The sequence below is a fragment of the Rhea pennata genome, chromosome 2 (genome assembly GCF_028389875.1).
Source record: "Rhea pennata isolate bPtePen1 chromosome 2, bPtePen1.pri, whole genome shotgun sequence".
Taxonomy (NCBI): Eukaryota; Metazoa; Chordata; class Aves; order Rheiformes; family Rheidae; genus Rhea; species Rhea pennata.
In genome coordinates, this window is record NC_084664.1 from 6720228 (window position 1) to 6741760 (window position 21533).

General features: G+C 41.7%; 1 protein-coding gene across 4 annotated transcripts in view; it reads left to right on the plus strand.

Moving 5' to 3' along the window:
• The window catches only part of LOC134136755 (sodium channel protein type 5 subunit alpha-like), a 213825-nt gene that overhangs the window by 21174 nt on the left and 171118 nt on the right, over window positions 1–21533 (plus strand). For all 4 annotated transcript variants that reach the window (XM_062568777.1, XM_062568778.1, XM_062568779.1 and 1 more), the window contains exon 2: window positions 20338–20656. In XM_062568777.1, the coding sequence (XP_062424761.1) occupies window positions 20390–20656 (267 nt within the window). In that variant the 5' untranslated portion in view covers window positions 20338–20389. The remainder of the gene's footprint in view (window positions 1–20337; window positions 20657–21533) is intronic.

Here is a 21533-nt window from a genome sequence, read left to right on the forward strand (position 1 = left end):
GTTTTAAGGGATTGATTCACATCAATGTTTGGTTTTCTACTCTGTCTTACAGACTAGTGATTCAAACTTTACCATTTTAAGGAGGAAGAGGATCAGACAAGAGCCACAATATTAATCCTTGCATAGCAGCAGCACTGATTCTACTCTTGTAAGGATATTATTCTAGAATAAGAAAATTATGTTCATGTTGCTCTGTGCGCAGCAAAATTCAGCTTTGTTTCCTGTGAATCTAGGCCTTATATCTTTAAATTGGCCTTCAAAGTCCATACTTTCTTCCTAAGTACTTGTAGGATAAAAAGCAGTGTGTGCAAAGGCTGGTTTAGCGCTCTGTGTCATACTGAACTGATAGACTTGCTAACTGCCAGAATGGATAAGAGCTGGAGCTACTTCTCCTATAGTGGGGCACTAACTAAGGTTTATTTACTTTACTTAGCTCTTGATTTCTATAGAATGAGTGGGCATTTAGCAGACCTGAGATGTCTACTTCCTTCTCAAGTATGGCTGAAATTTGTGCATGGATTCAAAAGTTATTAGAGGGGATTAAGAGAGAAACAGCATGATCAGCTTGTTTCCTCAGAAAAAAAAGAGGCTAAAAGGGGGAAAGAAAAAACTAGTGAAAGAATTCCTGTGATGTCTTCTGTATAACTTGTTGTTTTCTGCATCCACAGTAGTTAATACTGGAATTAGTTAATACTATAAGTAATATATTCTTTACAAACAAGCGGTGCAACACATTCAGAAATGGAGCTCTCCTTTGCTCTGACCATTTATTTACATCAAACCTAGAATATTGGATATGATATCATTGACATGGCATCAATCATCTCTGTAGAGGGATGGCTGTAGGTACCCACATTTCATCAGTGCATTGCTTAAGGCATGATTTAGCTGTCAGAAGAGAGGCCTCATGGACTAGCCACTATTCATAAAGGGGCTGTAAGACAAGCCAACTGGCCAGTCATTCTGCAGCCCTGAGCAGCTGATGGGCAGTTTGCTGCCTCTCCTCGGTCTAGGTGAGAACATGGAAACATTTTTAGTTGAGTAAGGACATAAGGCTATGCTGATCACAGCCCAAAAAACATATTAGATCAACACCTTTCACAGTGAGCAACTTTTTGCTGGTTAGAAGCTGTCAATACAATTTATAAATCAAGATTTATAGACTTGGGAAGCCTGGGAAGTCCATGAGGTGTTGTGCTGGGTCTCCAGATAAGAGGTAGCCACTTTGTGCGTAGAGCAAAGCCGATGGCCCTTTGATCCCTGCGTACATCTCAGAGCAAACACTCTTAGTCACAGTCCCCCATTCCAGAAGCAGTGTTAGAAAGGGGCTGGAATTAATGGAGCCTTTCATCTGTGAGAAGAGTGCTGCGATGAAAGCCAGCCACAGTTGCAAGAAGAAAAATAGTTAAAGCCTGTGAAGATATTAAGACCCGGAATTTAATTTCAGGCTAAATAAAGGCATGTTTGGGGAGGCAGATTTTGAAATGTGAAGGAAAGTTACCAGACTGAGATTTGGGGTTCTGGGTTTTTTTGGCATTTCCAGCTCAATTTCCTGTATTCCTGTTTATACATCAGAGCTGGTACAAATTTTCAATCAGACACACAAATCCAGAAGTATAAAGAATAGCTGGACATGAACCTGCCACCCACACACACAGATCCAGCGAGTCAGCTGGGCTATAACCCTCCTCCCTCCCTTCCTGCTTCTGACATCTCAGTCACCTAAGCTGTCATGACATGTATGAGCTTTTGCGGAGTGTTGCTGAGGCCCACGAGGCAGCTCTTTGAGAGCAAGATGGGGAATGAGCTCCAGACAACCACCTGAAGAGACCGCCTTGACCCCCAGCGCCTTTAACTTAGGGGGTCAGGTAGCTTGAGAGTGCCTTCAGGGAAGAGAAGAGAGTTTTATGGATCAGAATCAGTGCTTTGTACTCTATTTGGAGGAATTCAGATGAACTGGTAGACAATATGGCTGTTTAAGGTGACAGACTCCAGACGAAATTCATGCCTGTCAAGGAAAAGGCTTCACCTGGTGCTCCTCTGGACTTTCAGTCCTTTTGAAAAGGTCTCAGCATAGGCTGTAGTGCAGCTGGCTACTTGCAGTTCTTGCACGGAGAGACAGAGGACATGCTGCTGGGCAAAGCTGAGGAGAGCTGGGGTCCATTCCCTTTGCTCATAGTAGAGGCAAATAACTTCAGATTTTTATGGCTTTCCTTCAGTCCGTTGTATGTTTGTCCAGTGCCTGACGGAGAAGAAATTTCATGTGGGACCTCTGGGTGCTACTGTTAAAGAAATGAAAAAATAGCAACAGGAATTTCTAGGGCTGGGCTTCAGTTCAGAGGCTCTAAAAGTTTGTGCACGGTTTAAAATCCCTCCCTACCCTTCCCCCTCAGCTGGACACTTAACATTTTGAAAGAACATTTGGTACCATGCCTAGTCTCCAGGATTAGTAATTTTCTTTGTTGTACGCGTTAATCTAAAGCCCCTGACTATGCAGCACAAGTTCAGCCAAGTTCTTTCTTGGAGAAATCTGGGAGGAGGGAATTAATCTGGTGTGCAGACTGAAGCACTGTGTGCAAAACGGTCATCATCTGTGCTCTGTGAGCCCAGTGGCTGGAGGGGGCCAAGCCACAGTTACCATGACTGCATCGAGTCTATCAGCAACTCGGAGGAAACCCCAATATACCTCACTGTAACCAGGAGAAAGCTCTGAAAAGAGTCTAATGTGAGAATAAAATTTCCCTGCTGAAGTCTGCCATTTTGTTTCCTCCTGGAGACCACAGAGCTACTGCCTTTTGCTCATCACACAAGGCTGAGGGTAGAGTATACCTCTACTTTTGTTGGAGTTGGCTTGTAGGGGCTGTAGGTGCCCACTGTGCTGTCAAAGAGTGTGTCACAGCCTCTGCCTGACACAAGACCTTTGACCTTTGCAAGATGCCTTGCAAAGCACTTCATGCCTCTGCCCAGGCCTTGATCTCACGGACCTTATATTCTGTATATCTTTTTACCAAATACTTTCTTCCTGCCTCTTTCTCCATCAAAACCTGCTCAGATTTGTTGTTTTCTTTCTTGCAAACTGCTGGTGATAGTTTCTTATTTTTCTGGGCTGCAAGAGGGAGACAGAGGGCTGGAGCATTTGCCCAATGAGGAATGGCTGCGAGAGCTGGGCCTCTTCAGCCTGGGGAGGAGCAGACTGAGGGGGGATCTTATCATCGTGTACAAGTACCTGAAGGGAGGTTGTCAAGGGGACAGGGACAAACTCTTTTCAGTTGTCCCACGTGACAGGACAAGAGGCAATGGGCAGAAATTGAAGCGCAGGAAGTTCCACCTGACCGTGAGGGGGAATTTCTTCCCTGTGAGAGTGATGGAGCACTGGCACAGGTTGCCCAGAGAAGTTGTGGAGTCTCCTTCTGTGGAGATCTTCAAGGCCTGCCTGGATGCAACCCTGTCTAACATGCTCAAGGTGACCCTACTGCACGGGGAGGTTGGACTAGATGATCTCCAGAGGTCCCTTCCAACCTTACTGATTCTATGATTCCATGATTCTATGACTCATCTAACCTAACTCAGAAAGTCTCTTGCTTATTCGTGTTTGGCTTATGTCTCATTTTGCAATTGCTATTATTTCATCCCTCTGGGTCTTATACTAAGGCTACTCTGATGATTGATGCTGCAGGATCAGATGCATAAATATTAAGGAAGGTGAAAAGAGCCAGCCTTACTGTTTCTTTGTGCAGAATAGTGATGGAGATGCAATTCTTACAGCTGACCAACACAACTACAATCTGATCTCCAGATGTAAAAGCCTGGGAATCTATGGGTTAAGTTAAAGTTTTAACTGGGACTGTAATTGAATTACTTATTGCACAGGTCAGATAGAAAAGTGAACATGCTAGGTGTATTGGTGACTTTTACTGGACCACTAAGGTAACTGTTGAGGACACTAGAATGGACTGGTCTCTAAATGTATGTTGTGTCTTTTCTAATTTGTTTTTGCTCGTAGAGTGAGACATATCTGTGAACAGACGATCTTATTTATTTGCACAGTTTCCTGAATCTTGACATGCAAAATCTGCTGCAAACATAGGTTCCTGTGCATGGCCCTAGAAATGATTATGTTAACTGTCAATCTTGGATGTTATCCTTGCAGTTCAGTCACCTTTCTATGTGACCACCTTAATAAATCAGTGTGTAGTCACCTGGAATTGCCAGAGGTTTAGTATTATCAGAAAGCCTGATGACAATATTCAGATACTGGAAGAACAGAAAGTCTTGATTAATGCTGAGTTAGCTGTCTCTTCTCTAATGCTGTTTCTAGTTCAATGGACGTCTTGATAATAGTGTTTGGTCTGAAGGCCACAGACTTATTGATGGTCAAAGATCAAAATCCCATCACTTCTAATAAATTATGCTGCCCTATTTCTGTTAAGAAGTGCACCAAGGAACAACATGCATAAAAGCAAGAGGAAAATCTGAGCAGTCTCTGCGATGAATCATAGTGCTGCTACGCAGAGTAAAAGTGAGCTTGACTGAAGCCACAAGTGAAATTTGGGGACTGCAAACTTGAGGCCAGCAGTGTTTCTTTACTATGCACCCCGCAGCACAGTGAGGTGGGTGTTTCCTTTAGAGGATGCCAAATTCATACTTTTCTTGACAAGAGCTGCTTCCGCACTCCTCTTTGCCCATTCATTCCTCCTCTGATCAGATACAGTTTTGGAAATTTGAGCATAGATAGATCAGGACTATGGTAAAAGGCACAGAAAGTGTACCTGTGAATATTGAGGCCAAGTACCACTAGTGTGATCATGCAAAGTTGTGGATATCTCTACACCAATACCAACTGAGTAAATTAACTTTTTAAGGTGAGAGGCTGTGCTTGTAATCCGATCCTTGTCTTGCTTGACCAGATCTCTATAGTTCTATACAGGCTGTATCAGTGATCGTCACTCTTCCAAGGATCCCACATTGTCACTACTCATGCTCTGTAGGGAAGTGGAGGTTCCTCAGTCTAGCATTGTCCATAAACATTAACTTTCACTTTCCAAAAATGTGAAATACGTTCCTCCATTTAAATCTTGTGATCATTATATTTTCTGTAGAAGAAATCAGGCTGGAAGACATTTTGTTTCAGAGCCTACAAAACTACCAGGAACTCCAGCGTCACTCCTTCCTGTCCATTTCCTACAGCAGAACCTAAGAGCAGCTATATGCACAGTTCCAACATTTCTTTAAGACAAAAGCTTTTGCTGCGTGATAACCTACGAGCATCCATTAAAACGCAGATTGTGAAGTGGAGCAGATTGTGTGGTAGGTACTGCCCATCTGCACATCGAATGCCCATGCTTACTTTTAAATAAGAGCAAGGAGCTGGATGTAATGTCATGCAGTCATAATTCTTGGCAATCACTATAGTTCATATGTTTATTGGAAGCTGAAGATTTGGAGCATTTATTAGATCCCTTTATGCTTCTTGCATTAATGCTTGGGCTTTGGGGCTTTTCTTTCCCCCTTTTTTTTCCTTTTTTTTTCCCCCTTTTTCCTTTTTTTCTTTTTTTCCTTTTTTTTTCTTTTTTTTTCTTTTCTTTTTTTCCTTTTTTTTTCCCCCCCTCCCAGTTGACCTCTCAGGCTACTGTTTGCTAGGAAAAGAGTCATGAACCCAGAGCACATTTGTTGAAGAGCAATGTTTTGTGTGCAGAGGGGCTGAAAAAGGAGGACAAGTCCAGAAATACCTGCTTGGGCAATGCATATTTGTAAATTTAGAAGTGCGGATGAAGTTTTGTGAAGGGCCAAGACAAACTCTCCCATAAAAGGCACAGAGCTCTGTGAAGGAGTTGGACATCAAATAGAAGTGCTATCAGTGAGATGATGGGCTCTCCCTTGGTCAGGAGGTGGGTTGCAGCAGGCTGAGCTGGGGGCAAAGGCAGTGTTTTCTGCCTTTTGAGATAGGATTTGTGTTGGACTGTGCTTGTGGCCTTGGGGATGTTGCTGAGGGGTTGGACTGTGGCTTGGAGCCACAGCTTGTAACGGAGGGGTTTACACAGCTGCAGGAGCCAGGGGACAGTTTCTAACTGATTTATCCATAAAGATTCCTTGTACACTTGGTGTCTCAGCATCTCGGCCGCCTTAGCAGAAGGCTGCAGGAGAGCTGCAGTCTACTCTCCATTTCCAGTCCTGTTGTCCACTCCCTGTGCCACAGCATGGTGGCATGCACAGCTGTGCAAGCTGTGCAAGAAAGTAAAATTACTTGCAGAGGGGGAAGAAGATGCTCCCAGCAGCTCCCAGCCCTTGACGTGGTGCTTCAGGGGTTGTAGAGGGAATGATTTCCTGGCTCTGAGGTGTCCTGGAACAGCCCTGAAAAGCAAGTGGGAGGTAGGAGAGCAATATGGGAGGGTGCTCCAAGCTCCGTGGTCCAACATCGCCAGCGCCCTGAAACGATCTAGGCAAGGGTCAGCCCTTAATGTGATAGGGTGTAAAGGTGCTCCTAGGGCAAAATTCCTTCTTTTAACAAAAATCCCATTTAAATAACCAGAGTCCCAGAGATGAGCTGTTACTGGCCCGATTGCCCAAGAGAGCATTTCAGAATACTTTTACCCAACAGTTGATCTGAGATCAAAAAGAGTTGGCATTGCACTGTTTCCTGGATAACACACCATCATTATTTATTTATCTGAATCAAAGTGCTTGATGTTTTCATGCAATCAGTTAGAGCCTTATCGTCTGACTCCTTCCTTTTTTTTTTTTTTTTTTTTTTTTTTTTAATTTGTTGTGTTTCAAGAAAGTTTTGAAGCTGTTGCACTGGGAAATCCATATCTTAAGTGGCAGCTTGCTCATCTTTTATTTATTTTAATTATAATCCCATTGTTACTCGTTCAAAGTTCCAAAAGATCCTTGTCCTCAGTTGAAAGTTTTATGCTTGAATAGGAGTCTGATGGTGACTTCTGAAAGAAAAACATGTTTTCTTGGTTTTGAATAGATATTGTCCCATTTATGCTTTGTCATTTAAAGAGGTGCTGTCAGCTCAAAACCAAGTAAGTTTTAAATAAGTATTTCATATTCAAATCAAAACAGCTACATAAGGTCCCCACTTTTTTATATACTCCACAAACACAGAGAGAGGGAGGTTAAATCAGTGAATGAGCCGGGAAAGGAATGTGATTAGGCTGATTTTTAGCCTGTTTCCCATCATTCTTGGAGACAAAATATATTTTTCACCCATGGAAAATTGTGATTTTCACTGAGAAATCTGTTTCCTTTTCAGTTTGGAGGCTTCTTTGTTGTACAAAGAAATTTGTATCTCAAATTAGATACTCTTTACTAAAATGCTTCTCTAACTGGAAAAAAAAAAGCATTTTCCATAGAAATAGAGATTCAGTAGGAAATTTGCAGTCAGCTGTTACATATGGCAGGCAGCTCTGCTCTCCCTTCCTCTCTAAAGAGTGGTTTCACACAGAACCTCCACTTCTGCATATCCATGCCACTGTTGTGGTTTTATAAGCACATTTTCCTGTTTTAAAATGTTTTCCTGTCTCCTGCTCTTGTGTAAAACATCCTCACAAAAGGGGAGGACAATTAATTGGAAACTACAGAGGAAACTACAAAATCAATTGCACTCAAAGAACTGTCTAATGTAGTCTAAGCTAACTAAAGAAAAAACAGACACATATATGTCTAGTTTCTCTCTTCATGTTCAGTCATAGGAATCTTGACTTATTTAGAAGATTTTTCTCATGGAAAGGGAAGAAGATTTTTTTCTTGTATTTTGTCTTATTGATGCTCAGAAACACAGCTTCTGTGGGTACACCAAAAAATATCCAAAAAGGGCAAAGACTGTCTTGTTGGGTTGCAAGGTTATTTTGATCATTTACACCAAAAGATCTGATCCCCAAGCTGACTGTGCTTCTTTAAAAAATTAATCCATAAGATTTTCTGCTCATAAATAACTGTGAAATGATTGAACTTTAAAACATAAGACTTTTCATGTGCTAAACCTCACGGAAGAATAATCTCTTGATAAATTTAGTTTTAAAGTAACGGAAGCATAGATGATTGCAATTCTATTTTTAGACATGCGCAGTAGAATATTTCCTTTTGGTTTATGGAAATACTAGTTTAAGGCAGAGCCTCTAAATGAAGACGGAGATGCAGGAGTGAGAGAGGCAGCCGGGACTGCATGGTGAGCAGCCCCGGCACTGGGTTCGGAGGCGGTGTTGGCCCAAGGTGCATTTGCCAAGGCAGGCAGAAGGAGGAAGATATGAAGATATGAATGAGTTATGAGATGGCCAGAGCTGCTGGCACTGCTAACATTTTGTGACGTGGCTATATCAGAAAAATTCTTGCAACCTGGACCTATATCTCTGCTATTTGTACCAGCCAGCAGAGACACTGAAACGTTCAGTTCTTGGGCTCACTGAAGTGTGTATTGAGTAAAAAGGAGTCAGTGGCAGGAACTCTAGGTCTGCATTATCATGGCATGCCTAAATAAAAAAGTAGATCAGCTGTGTTGACCACATTGAGATCTGTTTCTGCATCAGCTATATAAGGAACAGACAGTTAAAATAAATTAGCAGAACTCTGTTCTGGACTATCTTATTCTTGTTAGGCATCATGAGAACAAATGTTAAGTATGTGAAGTGGGATTTCCCATTACATTCTTAATGCGAATCTTCAATTTAATTTAGATTCATCTGGGAATATTACAGATTGTAAGAACTGAGAAGATCAGTAATGCTTTTAATGGTCTGCTATTTCAAGCTGGAGGCTCTTCTTGTCTGGACTTTGTTTGGAGGCTCTCGTTTGTGTTTGGTGATAGCACTTTCTACTGCTTTCTGCCTGCTCTGGTTCTTCAAGGGGAATGGGAAGGGGAGGTGACAGAAGTCATGCTGTAGCCAAACTTCGTAATTCAGAGCTGCAGGCTGGTCTCTTGTGACCCTTTCTTCCAGGATATCTTCTTTGACTTCTTTATAACTCACTGACTTGCAGGTTGAGTGAGAAGAACTATTTCCATAGAGGATTGATATTGAGTTGAGGCCCTCAGGGTGTGTGAAATATATTCTGGAGAGATTAAAAAGAGGTATCTGTGAAATACCACCCAAATTTATCTCTTTTCTCCCCCATCCCCCACTTACATGTCTCTCATCTCTGGCTGGCAGGAGGGGTTGGCAGACAGGGCTGGGAATCCAGCTAGCTTTGCTAGAGTTAACACTACAAACTTAGTGAGTATTTTTGTAAGGGAAAGAGACTCAGAGGAGGCATATTTTAGAGCCAGGCTATACTCATGTGCATATTAGAAGACAAAAACCATGCTATCCTATTGGTTCTTTTAAATCACTGTATGCTTTGGCATAATTGTCACTCTGCAAGATAAGTCCAAGCCTGTAGCAGGAAATTGTCAGTGCGCTAGGACTGAGGTGCATTTTCAACTCTTCTATGGGTTTGATCTCAGGAGTCATGAATACCACCAGGCAGTATTTCATTCCACAATTAAAAAAAAAAAAAAAAAAAAAAAAAAAAAAAAAGTGAACCCAGAAGAACTTTACCCTGTGTAACTCTATAATCCAGATCTCAACTGTCTCTTTAATCTGTAGGAAAATAAATAAATAAACAAAAGCACGACAGGAAATCTTTTTTAGATTCCTGACTCCATGGTGGTTCGGAGTGTGTTAGGCTAACCTGGGTGGTTGTGTTTCTGCAAACAACATGGTCGCCATTGACTAATTAAATGCATGTAGTTCGTTGAAGCTGAAGATGTATAATTAATGTTGTAGTATAATTGTGGGCACTGGAAAGCTGTTGTAAAACTGTTACGGTTTGCCACCCACCGGTACAGAACAGCCCCTTGCCCTGCTCATTTACTACCATGTGTGGAGGTAGTTGGCTCCTTTTTTCAAAGAAGAATAAAGAGGGGAAAAAAAGCTAACCCATATTACATGCTTTGCCTAGTGGTCTGAATTTGAGGGGATGGATTTAGGTCCTTGGTGCACCTGCCGTGGCAGAGAAAAGCTGCTTTTAGGAAGATAATAGTATGCCTGAGGAATAGGGATGCCCTAATATTTACCATTGGATGTATTTGAGGGAAATTATGTTTTTTTTTCTGAATGAGTTAAAACTGTCAAGGAAAATAGCTGCCTTCTGGAGAAAGCTGTGCTTTGTTCTGATGGTGATTGGAAAAAAAAATGCTCTCAAACTTTTTTCAGAGCGGAGTAATCTGAAATAACGTGGAGTTCATTTTGCAAGTTAAGACACTACATCAAACTGCTTACATGTAGGTGTCTGTACGTGGGCTGAGCGCCTAAGCTCCTGTTCATAGTCAACAGAGATCTAGGGCTCCATGCATTTGCCTGCACATAGGTGTCCAGGGATATTGGAGATGCCGTAGGGTATACCCATGTGGCTTCCAGTTGCTGTTCCCAAAGGGCATGGGTTTCCCTCAGGGCTTGTGTCCTGCCTGCCAGCCCCAAACAGATGTCTTAGATATGATGGGGCAATCCAGAAGGCTCCATTCACCAATGTGACCAAGGCTAGACCTTCAAACCCAGACTGGTACATATCTTCATGGTACACAGTGAACCGTGGTTCACTGGTACGTATCTACATGTCAACACTTAAATTTAGGTGTCTTTATCTACAAATTGAAACATCAATACCTTTTCTAGAGCCTAAAGCATGGTTTGTCTTATGCTGAAGCAGATATCTAAAATATGCCGGATGGCTTATGTCCTAACTATACACACTTCTCCCTGAATATCTAAAATCTCAAATTTCTTCAGCTTGGCTATTCTGTTCCATTGCATCAGAGAAGCTAGATATTGGTTGATGAATTCTATTCTGTATGAGACTATTTCCCAAGAGTTTTACATCCAAACTACATGTATTTATAGCCAAAAACTTCAACAATACGTTATTTTACCTGCTCAAACCCAGGGACAGGACTACATCTTGAGGATGGATACAGATATAGAAGAATGTATAGTGGAGGAGGGAGTACTTGAAATAATAGTTCTTTACATGACGAATTAAAAATTAAGAAAGTTGGCCAAAATCCTACATTTTTTCTCAAATTTTTATTTTTAGTTGAAATTGTCCGGAGAAGGGAAAAATAATCTGAGTGTTCAAGCAGTGCAGTCGCTTCTGTATCATACTAGGACCCTATTAGAGAAGGTGGTTTTATTCCTCATAGACATAATGTCCTCTGGGGGCTCTCATGTAGCCAGTACACATACATTAATATGGGCCTCTGGTACAGAAGCCAGATTGGCCATAGAAGATGGTTAAGGCCAAAATACTGGATGATCTTTTTATGTAATTACTACTGATAAATAACAATTTAGTATTCAGTTCTGTTGTTATTCATAATAGTGTTATTTTTAAGAATAGATGTCGCTCCTTCAGGAAGCATAAAAACTTTCCCAAATTGTAGAACTAGTGCATTTTCCATTTAGAAAAACCTGCTGCATTGATTCCGTCATCAGATGTTTCTCTTTCACAGGCCACTTGACATATTATTTTCTGTTTTACTCATTGACTATTTGGTCCCATAAGCTAAATTAAGCAAGAAGCCACAATAGAGGTTGCAATACTAGGCCACTATTGTATGCTTCCAGTGCATTGTGCCTTAGGCCCAATTGAGTATTACCAACCACTCAAGCATGCACTGTTGACACATAAATGCATATTTGGATGTAGCCAGTTAGTAAATGGAATGTCCCCCGCAGTTTTATTTAGATGATTATATTATTGTTAATTATCAGAAAATGTCATGACTTTTGGAAAATAATTGCTTGTGCAATGTGTTATTTACTCTAAAAAATTACCCCATGTAAAAAGATGAGGAAATTATACAGGGAAGAAGGGTATGATGGAATATTCAAGAGAGCCACAGGGTTCTCAGAAGGATGAGTCTCATTGACAGTCAGTGGGACATAGCCAAAATCACTTCTGGTAAAGTGACTGACTCATATACCTTTAAAAACATCCATTCTTCCCATTCTTTACATGCCCTTCTTCTTGTGCTCAGATGTACTTTATATTTTGGTTAGTGTCAGGTGAAATAAAGTTTAGTTTGGCTAACCTACCAGCAAAATGCAATAGCTGGAAGAAGGCAATCTTTGGTGCTGACATTAAAGGCTAGCAGGTATTTGGAAAAAAAAAAAACACTGCCTCTTCTGCCTCCTTGCTTTCGTCTGCCTCATTTACATAATGGTTTAGAGCATTATGTAATTCGAGTCAAATAGCTGTCATTCAAGCCAGCTTCCATTACATCTTTTTCATGAATCTATGCTGAGTCTCCGAAGCCAATGTGTTTGAAAGGAATGACAGAAATGAAATAATTCTGGCTGTCAGACACCAGGGGTCTGACCCACCGCCTCTTGCAGTAAAACAAAATACTCTCCTTGATTGACGTGAGCTAAGGATTGGACCCCCAGAGCCTGTGTAAGCTCCTAACTCTGATTCCTAAACTTGGCAACCAAACACTTAGCCTTCAGTTGCAAACGGGCAGAATATCCCTCCTCTTTGGACAGCAGTAATCTCACTCTGCCTCTCGGGGGGAGGAAATATCTTCCCTTCCGTCAGAGTGGAGGATCCACTAGCTTTTTTCCAATTCGCATTGTCAAATTCACGGTACACTAAGTAATGAATATAACCAATATACCCTGGCAAGCAATGACCATACTCCAGCAAGCAGTGACCAGAGATTCCCTAATAGCGTTTGTGAGCCTCCATTTCCATTACCAAGGAAAATAATTTGGCCAATATGCTTCTAAGTCTGTGCCGTTTGTTGTTACTCATGTGTGTGTCATACGGCGAAAGCATTGAGATGGCCTGCCCATAGCTCCATTAGCACCACACACTGCCCAAACCCAGGGACAAATAGGGACCCTCTATCCTCCAGAAGAGCCTGCCAAAATGTATTGCATGGCACAAACAAGGCAATAAGATAACTTTGATAAAATCACACAGGTCTGATGTGAATGCTGCTTGTGGGTTATTGCTCAATACTGTAGACGGGGAGAGGTGTATGGAAAGATTATGTTGACTCTGAATAAGGTACGTGGGAGGGTGAGATAATTTGGTACAATAATGAACAGGAAAGAGCCTGAGATGGAGAAGGATGGAAGATTGACTGGTTATAGATGTAAGGATGAAATGGAGATCAGATAACTGTTGATCCTGTCATGGAGCAGCATGCTCCTATTATCGCAGATGGAGGAGCGCTTAGCAGGTCCTGCTGTCTCACTTCATATCCTTTGGGTGCAGGAAAAGGACCTGCTACCTCCTGCAGCAGATCTTAAACGTCCATACAGGTCTGTCTCTCCTTGCCTTTCTCTTTCATATGTAATATTTTATTGACCCTTCACCTCAGCTTCTTTTTGTACCTTGCACACAAAAGGAGGAAAAGCTATACTGCACCGTTTAGCATTAGAAATGGGTTTGAAGTTTGTTTGTCATATCTTCTTTCTCTCTTATTTCAGTGCTAAAATTGTAAAGGAGGCCTTGGTTTTGCTTACAGAGTTCCATACAACTCTTTTCAATGGAAATATTCCAATTCTGCTGACTGTTTTCATGAGTCTGTTGCTTTTCCTTACCAATGAAATGTCTTTCTGTAAGTTACATGGCAGGAGGATCAGTGATGCCTCACTTATACCTTCATGGGTAATATATCAGGCAGCCTAGCTTTCCAGCCATGGCTCCCTCTCCACTGGAAGGCCTAGCACGTTACATACCGTAAAGCTTTTGGTGGCCAGCAAAAAAACCTGCCTTCCTTCAGCAACATAACTATCCCATCATGGCTCCAGAATATATTTTAATAGCTATTTTACAACTTCCTATATCTGTTAGAACATCTTTAGGAAAGTCTATACAAGCAAAATGGACCAGATTTGATATATTTTATTCATGTAAGCATTCCAAGCAGCCAGTGGTGCAAACAGCGTTCATTATGTTTGATAAAATATGGAGTTCTCCTGTAGATTTCTTATTTGTTGTTCAAAAGCTAATAACTGCAGTCTGGGCTGAAGACATTCCTCTTTCTCCATAGCTCTTCTGCAAACTCTTTTGGTTCAGAGTAGCAAAGGAGAAATCTTTCCCTGAATCTGAAGGCAGAGTAGTTAATAGTAAATTAACTCCGAGGCCAATCTCTAGTTAACTAAAAGAGACATGAAAACCTGTTGGGGTGCAGAGAATTATATTTTTCAGTAAAACATAAAATGTGCACTGTTAACTGTAATGTGCTGCTTTGCTCTTGCTTGTTCCTGTCATTCAGCATAATTTGAAATAAAAACACCTGCAAAGAAAGCAGAATATTTTTAGCTCACTAAAAATACATATTTTATCATAAGAGAAGACTTAGTGCCAGCATTTAATTCTTGGCATAACATTTGTCATCCCCAGATACTATTTCAATATCGGGATGATCTTCTGAATTCATTTCCTTTTAGCACATGTTAGCTTTCTGAAGACTTTATCTTGTCAATACATCACTGGTAATGTCAGAATGCCGTGATTCTGATGAGCAAGATGCTGGAAAACTCATTAAACTAGATTTAAAAGACAATACAGTGTAGGCTGTGCTGCTTGCCGACTAAAGGCTTGTGGGTCAATAATTCTGAGATTTCACTTTTGGACATGGTGTTGTTTTTCCTTCCTGACGTGAATGCAATGAGGTCTTCTCTTCCTTACTTATTCCAGCCGCTGGTCAGCACGTACGCTGAACAAATCGGGCTTGTTTAGGAGACGTACGCGTTATGCAATGTCATATCAACCTGCAGGGTTGCTCCGTGACGTGTGCAGCCAGTGGACCTCTGTCTCATCACTCTCCCTGTGTCAGTCTGTGGGTTATGTCAACGCTACGCTTTTCCTAAGAGATCTCCTGCAAGAGCTACGCTTTGCAGCCATTTCCATCAGAGTTTTGTGGAAGGCTTTCGTCCCCTCCCTTGACCTCTCTGAGCTCTTTCGTGCTGAGCACAGTGTTCAGCACGCGGGGCCGCGGGGCTCAGCGTGTTGCTCACCGAATAATTTCTGTCTGGATATTCCTCATCTGAGCAGCTCACTTCCCCAGCTGCCGGGACTTCCGTGGGATGGGTAGAGTTGTGCCGATTTATTCCAGCTGCAGCTGATTATACGTGTTAGGAACATGTACCACGAAAAATCATTGTTTATGGTCTTGACAAAATTCTGCCCGTTGGAAGTAAGGAGCAGAACAGCTATGAGTTTAAGCATAAGTAATGAATGTGTTCAAGGACTGTTTTATTCAGTTCTCCTTTGTTTCGGTGTGGGTATACAGACTCTCAGAGTGTGCATTAGTAGCAACTGAAATTTTTCAGTAGAAAGAGAATTTCCCATGGCACCTCTTAGTTGAGGAATGTAAAGTGCAATTAAAATACGAGTGAATTAGGTCTAATAAGATTGCCTGTTGATCATGAATAAAATTATGATAAATGTCGAAGTTACCTAGGCTACTACAGCCTCTTGATCTTTCTGCAAAAGGTCTTTATTTGATCTTAATTAAAAACAAGAATTCTCCATGAAGTCATCATTTCATGGTTGGAGTAAAACTGCCATGCAGTCCCATATTACTTTGCAGTTATTCTAAATACAATAGAGTAAGTGTGAATGTGTAATTTATACATAAAAATTTGTGAATCCAGGCCGTGACATTAAATTAGATGTGTTATTGTCTTGTTCTTCATTTCCGTATCCTATTATTTTCATGTTTGCAGTGCTCTGCAGGCCTAAGGAAAATGCCGAAGAGATTATATAGAGAAGAGGAAAAAAAGGTGACAGCACTTCATGCGTTCTCAAGCATTTAAAAGGAAGCCATCCTCATGATTGTTTTTGTTACCACCACAGTTAGGGATGCAAAATCACAACTATTTCTTAAACAAAAGAAGAATTTTGGACTATTTGGTTTTTTTGGAAGATTTAGATCTAGCAGAATTCCAGCAGTAACATATCTGCTCCCATGGGCTATCATCTGCCTTCCTGGCCAATAATCAGTAGCAGCTTCCTCTGAGAGTCATCCCTGAAATCGGTAGGGTTAAATAACTGATTTGAGATGAGCAAGTCTGGTGGTATCCAACCCTGAGCCTGTGAATGATGCTTTCACTACATCTGTCTTAAAGCTTGGCTCCTTTTTTTGTCATTCTTCTCAAGTGTCTGAAATGTATGTAGGTATGTTCGTGACACTCTGGTGTGCCAGGCAAGCAGTCCTGTGCCCCTGTCCAGACAGGTGATGGGGCCAAGCGAGGCTGTGGCTTCTCTGAAGTCAAAGTCTAACAAGGTGTAGTGCCTCGCAGGGAGCTCAGCCTCTGCTTCCCACATTGTAGCTGGGTGACCTGATCTCCTTGCTGGCTTGGGGCAGCATCCCAGGCTGTGATGAAGGGCTCCAGGTATAAGTGGTGGTGGTCTCAGCTGGAGTGCTGCCAGCTGGAGGTGAGCAGGTTCAATGTCTGCTATATTTGCACCCTTGCAGGTGACCCATTGCCCAAGCTGTCCTTCTAGGTGATGGTCATCATCCATAGGATGTCAGTGAAAGGCTTATAGGGCATGCAAGTCTTATGTTTGGAGCCTGCATGGTCTCTGAGTGGGGGTGACTGAAGCATATGACAGTAAGGCTAAAGTGATAGTGGAAAATTGCATTTTCCACTGCTTACTGAATGAATGTATATACTTGCAATATCGTATTTGTTTGTACTTTTCTCCTCCATTTCTTGCCACGCCACAGAAAATATGCATCTTGGGGTTTTATTTTTTTTTAGTACATTTTGTTTACATAACCGGTACGTTTTTATCAGCACAAACCAATGGTAACTGAATTTAGCAAAGACAAAGCAAGAGGTAAATGACCATTCTCTACATGGTGATATCACAGAAACAATATGTTTGAAGCCTTGTACTTCAAAAACATGCCTGAGAGAAATGGAAAAATCCAGGCTCATATTGTAAAAATATGAGTCACAACAGCTATTATCTCTTAAGAAATGGCATTCCAGCTCTTTGATTCAGTCATTGATGATTTCCCTTTTTAAACTGTAGTGCTTTCTTACCCTTTTAAGAAACATCTGGGCTAACCCTGTCTGTTTGTAGAAGTGTTTGCAATTCACAGATGAGAAGAAATTAGACATAGAAAAGACCCATGAAATTATCTTGTCCATTTCCTGAAAGCATTTGAAATTGAAGAATTATGCTAAATGTAGACATTAAAATGTAGAAAGTTTAAGTAATATACAGTAAGAAGGCAAAACATGTCCAGATTTTTCCATTATAAGAGTGCTGGTAATATGAATCTTGATTAGGGGAAATACAGGGAGGAACAGCAAAAGCTCTGATGAAGTTTGTGTAGTATTTTCCACCTTGTTCTTAGCTAGGTAACTTTCTGGAACTTCCATTTGAGATTGAAAAGCTCTGATTTTGAACAGGGGAAGTACAGAACTACTGCCACGTAGTTGGAGAGAGCTGATTTGGAAATATCCCACCTCCACCCGCACAGAGCGGATGACCCAAGAGTAAAATCAGTTCAGCCCTCTTGGTTCGGTCTGCCCCAAAGAGCTTCTGCCGTGAGGTCTCTCTGGCCTAGCAAAGGATGTGTCTGCATAGCTTGTTGGAAGTCGCCTGGCCCGTGTCCCAAAGCAGGTAGATGGCGTGATGCAGACCGCGAGCCAGCTTTGCAGGTGTATTTGCTTTGACTTTGCCATGTGTGGATGCGTCTGCACAGGTTCTGGCCAGCTACGGACTCTGCTGGCGGGTTGGGCTCTCGCGCGCATTAGCACGCGGATCTGATTTGTGGACAGATTGAGCCCGTTCCCAAGGCAGCACGGGCTGCCTGGTGTCAGCACCGTCCTCTGACATGTGTGCTGAGCAAGGGTAGAAGTACATAACACCAGAGCACACGTTTCTCCAGGCTGGCAACCAGGAGGAGCGTAAGAGTAAGGCAAACACGTGGGAGCGTTCTTGCACGCACCGGCTCCTGCAGCCTGGGGATTTTCTCAGCAGCAGGATCTTTGCATTTAAAGTTTTTAATGGATCCTTCGCTCTTGGATTTGTTTTGTTGCTTTGTGAATCCTTGCCTTCTTTCGGCATTTGCAGCAAGTTTACAGTGAAACAAGCTTCACGGTGTAACTGTGCACGATGTGGAAAAGTGAGTCCTTTGGATGTTTTGGACCTGCTGCTCTGTGCTTTCATGTGAAATTTCTCAGTTCTTGTACTTTGAGAAACAGTGAACAGTCACTCCCCATTCACCATCTCCATAGCTCTGATGATTATATAGATTTCTATTAACAGCTCTCAGTAATCTCTCCAGTTTAGAGACCTCGTCTATTCCTTTCCCCTGCTTTTTGTTGATCCTTTTGGCAGTGAGATAGGTTTCACTGTAAAGAAACAAAAATCAAAATGTCGGGGGAAAAAAAAAGAAGGAAAACAAGAGAATTCTCTGGCCACCTGCGCTGATGTCATTTACAGAAAGTGAAATTTTATTTGCTTGCACCGGTGCTGAGTCACAAAGCTCTGAGCATAAGGAAACTCAGTTTGTGGGAAAACCACTAATTTCCTGTTTTTCAGGAGGGAGGGGAAAGCGCAAATGATGTGAGAAGAGAGGGAAAAGGAATAAGGATAATATCTAAATAAAGAAGAGTATCAGAATACCCAAACTCGGGGAAGGGCCAATTCATTTCAGTTTGCCTGTTGAGGCAAACAGTAATGCAGAGCACAGTATACAAGCTCTAGTAAATCATTTCAGTATGATATGCTGTGATCAATGACAATTTAATGAATTCATTTTAAAACAAAGTCAGAACAGGAAAAACAGCAGTTATTTGAAAGAGTACTTTGCTCAAATAAATTGAGTCAATAAATATGCTATTTGTCATGTGGAGCCCAGTTAAAGTCTGTTTGCTAACAAAAATGCTGTCATCACAGAGCCTAATAGAAGCAAACTATCTGGAACTATCCACTATAAATAGACAAATACCATTCGAAAGCAGAAAACAACAATTGCAACAGAACAAAGAATTGCATCCTGCGCACATCAGTGAATACCATAGGGCAGCCCACCTCCAAATCTATGAAGATTTTGTTTGTCACAGTCTTATGTTTTAATTCAGAATGAGTGGTCTGATGGTGGTAAAAAAAAAAAAAAAGAGAGAGCGAGAAAAGAAAAAAGCTATATTTTGTCTGTGAAATGCGTTTTAATTGCTGCATAGTGAAGGTTACTCCTGATGGAAAAACTTGTCACTTAAGTTACTGTTACATTGCAAAACTGGGCTTCAGTGAACTTGAGCAGATTTCTGCAGGCTACTAGAGAAAGGATAAACTTTGTCCCCTTTCAAACAGTAGTTTTATGTTAATTTTCAGTTATCCATGTTATTTAGCACAGATCTGCGGAACCCTTTTGTTTTGCTGTGAGTTTCCCACTTGCACCTTATTCATATACATTGAAGAGCTGTGGTTCCTCTCCCTCGTTTTCATTCTGGCAGGGGTTGGAAGTGTTATCTGTGAAGCACCATCAGCCCAAGATGGTCAAACCTCACTGCTTTGAGTTAGATGTCCAGACAGCTCTGCAGGTATTAAGGGTGTAAACAGCCTTATTTTTCGGATGTGATGAACTGCCAGCTCTGGTCGTTCATCACCTCAGAAACTTGGAGTGTTCCCATGAAGGCTCCAGGGCTTTGCCATGCTTACTTAGGCTTCCAACATCTCTGAGACAGTGGGGGGTGTGGAGGAGAAGAAAATGCTCAGCAGTATTGTCAGATATCCTGAAGATGGCATTTCCTATCCCTAAAGGAAAATAAATGCTGAAAAATGATGTTGCTGAAGCCGAAGAGAGAGATTATGAAGAATTTCTATGAGACATAAGAGTCTGAACTTGACCTTTCACTCTTTATATTTGGAATAGAACAGCTGGGGCATTTTTAGAGTTTGCATCATGTGGCCTGAGATCAGCTGATCTAAATCTGCCCTGCAGTCATCTTAGGCACATTGTTCATCCACTCCCAGAGCTGCATTTTAAAAAATGAGTTAGGAATCCAAATCCCTGTGACTTTCGATGAAACTTAAGCTTGTATGAATCTAAGTTACTCTTTAAATGGGGCTTAGGCTGCTATGTTACTTACACACTTGTGAATACTCCACAGTACATCTACAAAGTCTGATTACAGAATGTTTCCTAATTTAAACTACAATTTCAGTCATTTCTCTTTTCCCTGGTGTTCTACTGGCCACATAATATTTGATGAAGAGTTTTTTGATAATCGATAACCTAGAAGTTATTGTTTTTTTTTTTCTTCCTGTTGGCTTTCCTCTTCTTGCTTTGCTGCTGCCACTTATCTTTGGTCCTTTTTGTTATAGTTATTTCCACTACTAGGAGTAAAGACCAGTATAGACAAAGCAGGATGAAAAGATGGCTGACTTCTTGTTACCACCGGGAACTAACAGCTTCCACCGGTTCACGCCTGAATCTCTGGCTGCGATTGAGAAAAGAATTGCAGAGAAGCTTGCGAGGAACGCGAAGCAGGAGTACAGAGAGCAGCTGGGTGAAGAAGAGAAACCTCAGCCCCAGTTTGATTTACAAGCTTGCAAGAAGCTGCCCGATATCTATGGGACTGTGCCTCCGGAGCTCATTGGAGAGCCGCTGGAGGACCTTGACCCTTTCTACAGTGATCGCAAGGTGAGCAGCAAGACATTCTCTTCCTTTGCATTTGCTAAAACGTAAAACGTTTCTCTGTTTTGAAGACTCTGGTTCTTGTCTTTCCTCAGGCAGTGAAAGTATTTTTTTTCCAGTTTAAGGGTCAGAGTTTTGGCATGAGCAGGGTTCCCAGAAAGCACCTAAATAGTGGAGCAGTGGAGTAAATAGTGTAATTAAGACTTGGGTGTTTTCAGATAACACTAAATACGAATATACAGTGTCTGACAAGAGCAGCACGGTGGCTGAGCTAAATGAAGGATTTTATCTACCATATCTTGTGTCTTCATGAGACTTGACTCTTCACAGGTCTGTTTATCACTTCAGCCCCTTAATGTTAAGAGCTTCTGGGTGACTTGAGTCTTGTGCTAGCACTCTGCACACGAGTGAAAGGCACCTGCGTAACCACTCCTGGGGGGCAACAGCTCTTTTCCTGCCGCGGGCTAGTTAAACTCTGTTCTCAATGCTGTTTGAGATGACCAAAATAGTGCTAAGGGGGAGTGTTAGTGGTGTGTGCCATGCTAGCACTTTGCAGAAGGATATGCTTCATCCTAAAGTGAGCATCACCTGATGCGAAATCATGTGTAGGCTGGACAAAAGCCACGACAGTCCAAACAGCTTCTGTCAAAAGGCTGTTGACAGCGTAGCCGCGCAGCTTGCTTACTACAGTTTGTTCCCCCCTTCCAAACATTTCGCAACATGGAGGATAGAATAAGGCTTGGAAGCACAACGTATTTTTAGACAGCTTCCAGGTCTTTCAGGTACTGATGTTCTTGGTTTGGACTATGCTATTTGCTGTAAACAGTGGGTTGATGCGAGCACAATGCGTCTTTTGTTAGAGCAGTATAGAGACAGATGCAAT